At 43.3% G+C, this 10,000-nt stretch overlaps 1 protein-coding gene and 1 long non-coding RNA gene across 51 annotated transcripts in view; one reads left to right on the top strand and one right to left on the bottom strand.

Annotated features, from left to right (window-relative positions):
• actn1 (actinin, alpha 1) overlaps positions 1-10,000 on the top strand; it is a 114,048-nt gene that overhangs the window by 86,224 nt on the left and 17,824 nt on the right. For all 50 annotated transcript variants that reach the window (XM_052485536.1, XM_052485530.1, XM_052485537.1 and 47 more), the window contains exons 12-13: positions 2,080-2,224; positions 3,857-4,007. In XM_052485536.1, the coding sequence (XP_052341496.1) occupies positions 2,080-2,224; positions 3,857-4,007 (296 nt within the window). The remainder of the gene's footprint in view (positions 1-2,079; positions 2,225-3,856; positions 4,008-10,000) is intronic.
• Positions 7,489-9,768, bottom strand: LOC127913478 (uncharacterized). The gene is made up of 4 exons (XR_008085688.1): positions 9,722-9,768; positions 8,772-9,303; positions 7,747-8,088; positions 7,489-7,708 (listed from the first exon to the last, which is right to left on the bottom strand). It is a non-coding gene; the product is annotated as an uncharacterized LOC127913478 (long non-coding RNA).

Here is a 10,000-nt window from a genome sequence, read left to right as displayed (position 1 = left end):
TCATAGAGGCTGTTCTAGTCCAGGGTGGACCTGGTCATAGAGGCTGTTCTAGTCCAGGGTGGAGTGGTGGGCCTGGTCATAGAGGCTGTTCTAGTCCAGGGTGGACCTGGTCATAGAGGCTGTTCTAGTCCAGGGTGGACCTGGTCATAGAGGCTGTTCTAGTCCAGGGTGGAGTGGGGCCTGGTCATAGAGGCTGTTCTAGTCCAGGGTGGACCTGGTCATAGAGGCTGTTCTAGTCCAGGGTGGACCTGGTCATAGAGGCTGTTCTAGTCCAGGGTGGACCTGGTCATAGAGGCTGTTCTAGTCCAGGGTGGACCTGGTCATAGAGGCTGTTCTAGTCCAGGGTGGACCTGGTCATAGAGGCTGTTCTAGTCCAGGGTGGACCTGGTCATAGAGGCTGTTCTAGTCCAGGGTGGACCTGGTCATAGAGGCTGTTCTAGTCCAAGGTGGACCTGGTCATAGAGGCTGTTCTAGTCCAGGGTGGGCCTGGTCATAGAGGCTGTTCTAGTCCAGGGTGGGCCTGGTCATAGAGGCTGTTCTAGTCCAGGGTGGACCTGGTCATAGAGGCTGTTCTAGTCCAGGGGTGGACCTGGTCATAGAGGCTGTTCTAGTCCAGGGTGGGCCTGGTCATAGAGGCTGTTCTAGTCCAGGGTGGGCCTGGTCATAGAGGCTGTTCTAGTCCAGGGTGGACCTGGTCATAGAGGCTGTTCTAGTCCAGGGTGGACCTGGTCATAGAGGCTGTTCTAGTCCAGGGTGGACCTGGTCATAGAGGCTGTTCTAGTCCAGGGTGGAGTGGTGGACCTGGTCATAGAGGCTGTTCTAGTCCAGGGTGGACCTGGTCATAGAGGCTGTTCTAGTCCAGGGTGGACCTGGTCATAGAGGCTGTTCTAGTCCAGGGTGGACCTGGTCATAGAGGCTGTTCTAGTCCAGGGTGGACCTGGTCATAGAGGCTGTTCTAGTCCAGGGTGGACCTGGTCATAGAGGCTGTTCTAGTCCAGGGTGGAGTGGTGGGCCTGGTCATAGAGGCTGTTCTAGTCCAGGGTGGACCTGGTCATAGAGGCTGTTCTAGTCCAGGGTGGAGTGGTGGGCCTGGTCATAGAGGCTGTTCTAGTCCAGGGTGGACCTGGTCATAGAGGCTGTTCTAGTCCAGGGTGGACCTGGTCATAGAGGCTGTTCTAGTCCAGGGTGGACCTGGTCATAGAGGCTGTTCTAGTCCAGGGTGGACCTGGTCATAGAGGCTGTTCTAGTCCAGGGTGGACCTGGTCATAGAGGCTGTTCTAGTCCAGGGTGGACCTGGTCATAGAGGCTGTTCTAGTCCAAGGTGGACCTGGTTTTGGTTTTGAGGCACAGTCACGGGAAATACTTGCGTTTACCTGCTGTATGGTAGCAGGGTGGAGATAACCACTTGTGCATTGGGAAAGTAGAATAAGCTTTTTCAGTCTCTCTTTCTCTCTTGTCTCTCTCTGTCTCTGTCTCTGTCTCTCTCTCTCTGTCCCTCACTCTCTCTGTCTGTCTCTGTCTCTGTCTCTCTCTCTCTGTCCCTCACTCTCTCTGTCTGTCTCTGTCTCTCTCTCTCTCTCTGTCCTCACTCTCTCTGTCTCTATCTGTCTCTGTCTCTATCTGTCTCTGTCTCTTTCTCTCTCTCTCTGTCTCTCTCTCTCTCTCTCTCTCTCTCTCTCTCTCTCTCTCTCTCTCTCTGTCTCTCTCTCTCTCTCTGTCCTCACTCTCTCTGTCTCTCTCTGTCTCTGTCTCTATCTGTCTCTGTCTCTGTCTCTCTCTCTCTCTCTGTCCCTCACTCTCTCTGTCTCTCTCTGTCTCTATCTGTCTCTGTCTCTTTCTCTCTCTCTCTCTCTCTCTCTCTCTCTCTCTCTCTCTCTCTCTCTCTCTCTCTCTCTCTACCACACTGAGCCTGATGCTGGATCCTGTCTGTTTAGCTGTCAGCTGACCCGCTGTGTGTTACAGCATTTCTGTTCAGTAAAAACTGTGAAAGGAAAACCTGCACCCCTGAAATATTCCCTTAAATGTCAATGTTCTTTAGCAGCAGCCAAAGGTCAAAGGTCAAACTGTATGTCTGTGCAGGACGTGTCTAACGCGTGGGGCGGCCTGGAGGCGGAGAAGGGTTATGAGGAGTGGCTCCTTAACGAGATACGTCGGCTGGAGAGACTCGACCACCTGGCGGAGAAGTTCCGTCAGAAAGCAGCCATCCACGAAGCCTGGACGGAAGGTACCAGAACAAGGCTAAGCGTTTTGCTTTTGACCGTTTGAATTGAAAACAAACACTGTAAGTGACCTTAAAGGGGCAATCCGCAGTTACAACCAAAACAAAACTCTGCCCCGTCATTGTTTCTTCCACTCTCAAATGAATGAATGAATGAATTAATTAATGAATGCATTAATTAATGAATGAATGAATGAATTAATTAATTAATTCATTCATTCATTAATTAATTCATTAATTCATTAATTAATTAATATACTGTACATAGCTATGGATTTAAGGACTGACCAGCCATGATATCAAAATTGTAGTTTTAAACATGTTTAAACACGTCATCAATGAGTACACATCATCAATGAGTACACATCATCAATGAGTACACATCATCAATGAGTACACATCATCAATGAGTACACATCATCAATGAGTACACATCATCAATGAGTACACATCAATGAGTACACATCATCAATGAGTACACATCATCAATGAGTACACATCAATGAGTACACATCATCAATGAGTACACATCATCAATGAGTACACATCATCAATGAGTACACATCATCAATGAGTACACATCATCAATGAGTACACATCATCAATGAGTACACATCATCAATGAGTACACATCATCAATGAGTACACATCATCAATGAGTACACATCAATGAGTACACATCATCAATGAGTACACATCAATGAGTACACATCAATGAGTACACATCATCAATGAGTACACATCATCAATGAGTACACATCAATGAGTACACATCAATGAGTACACATCATCAATGAGTACACATCAATGAGTACACATCAATGAGTACACATCATCAATGAGTACACATCATCAATGAGTACACATCAATGAGTACACATCAATGAGTACACATCATCAATGAGTACACATCAATGAGTACACATCAATGTGTACACATCATCAATGAGTACACATCATCAATGAGTACACATCATCAATGAGTACACATCAATGAGTACACATCATCAATGAGTACACATCAATGAGTACACATCAATGAGTACACATCATCAATGAGTACACATCATCAATGAGTACACATCAATGAGTACACATCATCAATGAGTACACATCATCAATGAGTACACATCAATGAGTACACATCATCAATGAGTACACATCAATGAGTACACATCAATGAGTACACATCAATGAGTACACATCATCAATGAGTACACATCAATGAGTACACATCATCAATGAGTACACATCAATGAGTACACATCATCAATGAGTACACATCAATGAGTACACATCATCAATGAGTACATCATCAATGAGTACATCAATGAGTACACATCATCAATGAGTACACATCATCAATGAGTACACATCATCAATGAGTACACATCATTAATTTATAAGTCCAAAACTGGATGTACAGTAACTGCAAACTGCCCCTTTAATTGTTTAACCATATTAATGAATTGATATGGAATTGAAGACCACTGTGTGCAGCACCTCCAACATGTATCCTCTTTAGGCTGTCTTTGTTCAACATACTGTAGATTCTGTATTAGTCTACTTACTTCATCCATTTTCCATTAGGCCTTTATATTGATGTGTAATGTCTGTGATGTGTGTCTCCCCCTGCAGGTAAGGAGGAGATGCTGCAGGCGCGGGACTTTGAGACGGCCTCTCTGTCTGAGATCAAGGCTCTGCTGAAGAAACACGAGGCCTTCGAGAGCGACCTGGCCGCGCACCAGGACCGCGTAGAGCAGATAGCTGCCATCGCTCAGGAGTTAAAGTAAGGAAGGAGGGAGGGAGGGAGGGGGAGGGAGGGAGGGATGGGTAGAGGGAGGGAGGGAAGGGTAGGGAGGGAGGGAGGGAGGGAGGGGAGGGGAGGGAGGGATGGGTAGAGGGAGGGAGGGGGTAGGGAGGGAGGGAGGGAGGGAGAGATGGGTAGAGGGAGGGAGGGAGGGGTAGGGAGGGGGAGGGGTGGGGAGGGAGGGAGGGAGGGGTAGGGAGGGAGGGAGGAGGGAGGGAGGGAGGGATGGATGGGTAGAGGGAGGGACATGACTCCATATGTGTTATTTCATAGTGTTGATGTCTTCACTATTATTATACAATGTAAAAAATAGTACAAATTAAGAAAAACACCCTTGAATGAGTAGGTGTGTCCAAACTTTTGACAATTGTAATACTTTCTTACCACTTATTTTTCTTAAAACTGCATTGTTGGTTACGGGGCTTGTAAGTAAGCATTTAACTGGTCTATCTACACCTGTTGTATTCAGCATTTAACTGGTCTATCTACACCTGTTGTATTCAGCATTTAACTGGTCTATCTACACCTGTTGTATTCAGCATTTAACTGGTCTATCTACACCTGTTGTATTCAGCATTTCACTGTGAGGTCTACTACACCTGTTGTATTCAGCATTTCACTGTGAGGTCTACTACACCTGTTGTATTCAGCATTTCACTGTGAGGTCTACTACACCTGTTGTATTCAGCATTTCACTGTAAGGTCTACTACACCTGTTGTATTCAGCATTTCACTGTAAGGTCTATCTACACCTGTTGTATTCAGCATTTCACTGTAAGGTCTACTACACCTGTTGTATTCGGCATTTCACTGTAAGGTCTACTACACCTGTTGTATTCAGCATTTCACTGTAAGGTCTACTACACCTGTTGTATTCAACATTTCACTGTGAGGTCTACTACACCTGTTGTATTCAGCATTTCACTGTGAGGTCTACTACACCTGTTGTATTCGGCATTTCACTGTAAGGTCTACTACACCTGTTGAATTCATCATTTCACTGTAAGGTCTACTACACCTGTTGTATTCAGCATTTCACTGTGAGGTCTACTACACCTGTTGTATTCAGCATTTCACTGTGAGGTCTACTACACCTGTTGTATTCAGCATTTCACTGTGAGGTCTACTACACCTGTTGTATTCAGCATTTCACTGTGAGGTCTACTACACCTGTTGTATTCAGCATTTCACTGTGAGGTCTACTACACCTGTTGTATTCAGCATTTCACTGTAAGGTCTACTACACCTGTTGTATTCAGCATTTCACTGTAAGGTCTATCTACACCTGTTGTATTCAGCATTTCACTGTAAGGTCTACTACACCTGTTGTATTCGGCATTTCACTGTAAGGTCTACTACACCTGTTGTATTCAGCATTTCACTGTAAGGTCTACTACACCTGTTGTATTCAACATTTCACTGTGAGGTCTACTACACCTGTTGTATTCAGCATTTCACTGTGAGGTCTACTACACCTGTTGTATTCGGCATTTCACTGTAAGGTCTACTACACCTGTTGAATTCATCATTTCACTGTAAGGTCTACTACACCTGTTGTATTCAGCATTTCACTGTAAGGTCTACTACACCTGTTGTATTCAGCATTTCACTGTAAGGTCTACTACACCTGTTGTATTCAGCATTTCACCGTGAGGTCTACTACACCTGTTGTATTCAGCATTTCACTGTGAGGTCTACTACACCTGTTGTATTCAGCATTTCACTGTGAGGTCTACTACACCTGTTGTATTCGGCATTTCACTGTAAGGTCTACTACACCTGTTGAATTCAGCATTTAACTGTGAGGTCTACTACACCTGTTGTATTCATCATTTCACTGTGAGGTCTACTACACCTGTTGTATTCAGCATTTCACTGTAAGGTCTACTACACCTGTTGTATTCATCATTTCACTGTGAGGTCTACTACACCTGTTGTATTCAGCATTTCACTGTGAGGTCTACTACACCTGTTGTATTCAGCATTTCACTGTAAGGTCTACTACACCTGTTGTATTCAACATTTCACTGTGAGGTCTACTACACCTGTTGTATTCAGCATTTCACTGTAAGGTCTATCTACACCTGTTGTATTCAGCATTTCACTGTGAGGTCTACTACACCTGTTGTATTCAGCATTTCACTGTAAGGTCTACTACACCTGTTGTATTCAGCATTTCACTGTAAGGTCTACTACACCTGTTGTATTCAGCATTTCACTGTGAGGTCTACTACACCTGTTGTATTCATCATTTCACTGTAAGGTCTACTACACCTGTTGTATTCAGCATTTCACTGTAAGGTCTACTACACCTGTTGTATTCAGCATTTCACTGTAAGGTCTACTACACCTGTTGCATTCAGCATTTCACTGTAAGGTCTACTACACCTGTTGTATTCAGCATTTCACTGTGAGGTCTACTACACCTGTTGTATTCAGCATTTCACTGTAAGGTCTACTACACCTGTTGTATTCAGCATTTCACTGTAAGGTCTACTACACCTGTTGTATTCAGCATTTCACTGTAAGGTCTACTACACCTGTTGTATTCAGCATTTCACTGTGAGGTCTACAACACCTGTTGTATTCAGCATTTCACTGTGAGGTCTACTACACCTGTTGTATTCAGCATTTCACTGTGAGGTCTACTACACCTGTTGTATTCAGCATTTCACTGTAAGGTCTACTACACCTGTTGTATTCAGCATTTCACTGTAAGGTCTACAACACCTGTTGTATTCAGCATTTCACTGTCAGGTCTACTACACCTGTTGTATTCAGCATTTCACTGTAAGGTCTACTACACCTGTTGTATTCAGCATTTCACTGTGAGGTCTACTACACCTGTTGTATTCAGCATTTCACTGTAAGGTCTACAACACCTGTTGTATTCAGCATTTCACTGTGAGGTCTACTACACCTGTTGTATTCAGCATTTCACTGTAAGGTCTACTACACCTGTTGTATTCAGCATTTCACTGTGAGGTCTACTACACCTGTTGTATTCAGCATTTCACTGTGAGGTCTACTACACCTGTTGTATTCAGCATTTCACTGTAAGGTCTACTACACCTGTTGTATTCAACATTTCACTGTGAGGTCTACTACACCTGTTGTATTCAGCATTTCACTGTGAGGTCTACTACACCTGTTATATTCAGCATTTCACTGTAAGGTCTACTACACCTGTTGTATTCAGCATTTCACTGTAAGGTCTACTACACCTGTTGTATTCAGCATTTCACTGTGAGGTCTACTACACCTGTTGTATTCAGCATTTCACTGTAAGGTCTACTACACCTGTTGTATTCAGCATTTCACTGTGAGGTCTACTACACCTGTTGTATTCAGCATTTCACTGTGAGGTCTACTACACCTGTTGTATTCAGCATTTCACTGTGAGGTCTACTACACCTGTTGTATTCAGCATTTCACTGTAAGGTCTACTACACCTGTTGTATTCAGCATTTCACTGTAATGTCTACTACACCTGTTGTATTCAGCATTTCACTGTGAGGTCTACTACACCTGTTGTATTCAGCATTTCACTGTGAGGTCTACTACACCTGTTGTATTCAGCATTTCACTGTGAGGTCTACTACACCTGTTGTATTCAGCATTTCACTGTAAGGTCTACTACACCTGTTGTATTCAGCATTTCACTGTAAGGTCTACTACACCTGTTGTATTCAGCATTTCACTGTGAGGTCTACTACACCTGTTGTATTCAGCATTTCACTGTAAGGTATACTACACCTGTTGTATTCAGCATTTCACTGTAAGGTCTACTACACCTGTTGTATTCAGCATTTCACTGTAAGGTCTACTACACCTGTTGTATTCAGCATTTCACTGTAAGGTCTACTACACCTGTTGTATTCAGCATTTCACTGTAAGGTCTACTACACCTGTTGTATTCAGCATTTCACTGTGAGGTCTACTACACCTGTTGTATTCAGCATTTCACTGTGAGGTCTACTACACCTGTTGTATTCAGCATTTCACTGTAAGGTCTACTACACCTGTTGTATTCGGCATTTCACTGTGAGGTCTACTACACCTGTTGTATTCTGCATTTCCTGTAAGGTCTACTACACCTGTTGTATTCAGCATTTCACTGTGAGGTCTACTACACCTGTTGTATTCAGCATTTCACTGTGAGGTCTACTACACCTGTTGTATTCAGCATTTCACTGTGAGGTCTACTACACCTGTTGTATTCAGCATTTCACTGTGAGGTCTACTACACCTGTTGTATTCAGCATTTCACTGTAAGGTCTACTACACCTGTTGTATTCAGCATTTCACTGTGAGGTCTACTACACCTGTTGTATTCATCATTTCACTGTAAGGTTTACTACACCTGTTGTATTCAGCATTTCACTGTAAGGTCTACTACACCTGTTGTATTCATCATTTCCCTGTAAGGTCTACTACACCTGTTGTATTCAGCATTTCACTGTAAGGTCTACTACACCTGTTGCATTCAGCATTTCACTGTAAGGTCTACTACACCTGTTGTATTCAACATTTCACTGTGAGGTCTACTACACCTGTTGTATTCAGCATTTCACTGTAAGGTCTAATACACCTGTTGTATTCAGCATTTCACTGTGAGGTCTACTACACCTGTTGTATTCAGCATTTCACTGTGAGGTCTACTACACCTGTTGTATTCAGCATTTCACTGTGAGGTCTACTACACCTGTTGTATTCAGCATTTCACTGTGAGGTCTACTACACCTGTTGTATTCAGCATTTCACTGTAAGGTCTACTACACCTGTTGTATTCAGCATTTCACTGTAAGGTCTACTACACCTGTTGTATTCAGCATTTCACTGTAAGGTCTACAACACCTGTTGTATTCAGCATTTCACTGTGAGGTCTACTACACCTGTTGTATTCAGCATTTCACTGTAAGGTCTACTACACCTGTTGTATTCAGCATTTCACTGTGAGGTCTACTACACCTGTTGTATTCAACATTTCACTGTGAGGTCTACTACACCTGTTGTATTCAGCATTTCACTGTGAGGTCTACTACACCTGTTGTATTCAGCATTTCACTGTGAGGTCTACTACACCTGTTGTATTCAGCATTTCACTGTAAGGTCTACTACACCTGTTGTATTCAGCATTTCACTGTAAGGTCTACTACACCTGTTGTATTCAGCATTTCACTGTGAGGTCTACTACACCTGTTGTATTCAGCATTTCACTGTAAGGTCTACTACACCTGTTGTATTCAGCATTTCACTGTAAGGTCTACTACACCTGTTGCATTCAGCATTTCACTGTAAGGTCTACTACACCTGTTGTATTCAGCATTTCACTGTAAGGTCTACTACACCTGTTGTATTCTGCATTTCCCTGTAAGGTCTACTACACCTGTTGTATTCATAATTTCACTGTAAGGTTTACTACACCTGTTGTATTCGGCATTTCACTGTGAGGTCTACTACACCTGTTGTATTCAGCATTTCACTGTAAGGTCTACAACACCTGTTGTATTCAGCATTTCACAGTGAGGTCTACTACACCTGTTGTATTCAGCATTTCACTGTAAGGTCTACAACACCTGTTGTATTCAGCATTTCACAATGAGGTCTACTACACCTGTTGTATTCAGCATTTCACTGTAAGGTCTACAACACCTGTTGTATTCAGCATTTCACTGTGAGGTCTACTACACCTGTTGTAATTCAGCATTTCACTGTAAGGTCTACTACACCTGTTGTATTCTGCATTTCACTGTAAGGTCTACTACACCTGTTGTATTCAGCATTTCACTGTGAGGTCTACTACACCTGTTGAATTCGGCAATTCACTGTGAGGTCTACTACACCTGTTGTATTCAGCATTTCACTGTAAGGTCTACTACACCTGTTGTATTCAGCATTTCACTGTAAGGTCTACTACACCTGTTGTATTCTGCATTTCCTGTAAGGTCTACTACACCTGTTGTATTCAT

The sequence above is a fragment of the Oncorhynchus keta genome, chromosome 29, assembly GCF_023373465.1.
Source record: "Oncorhynchus keta strain PuntledgeMale-10-30-2019 chromosome 29, Oket_V2, whole genome shotgun sequence".
NCBI lineage: Eukaryota > Metazoa > Chordata > Actinopteri > Salmoniformes > Salmonidae > Oncorhynchus > Oncorhynchus keta.
This window is presented reverse-complemented; position numbering and strand designations above follow the sequence as displayed.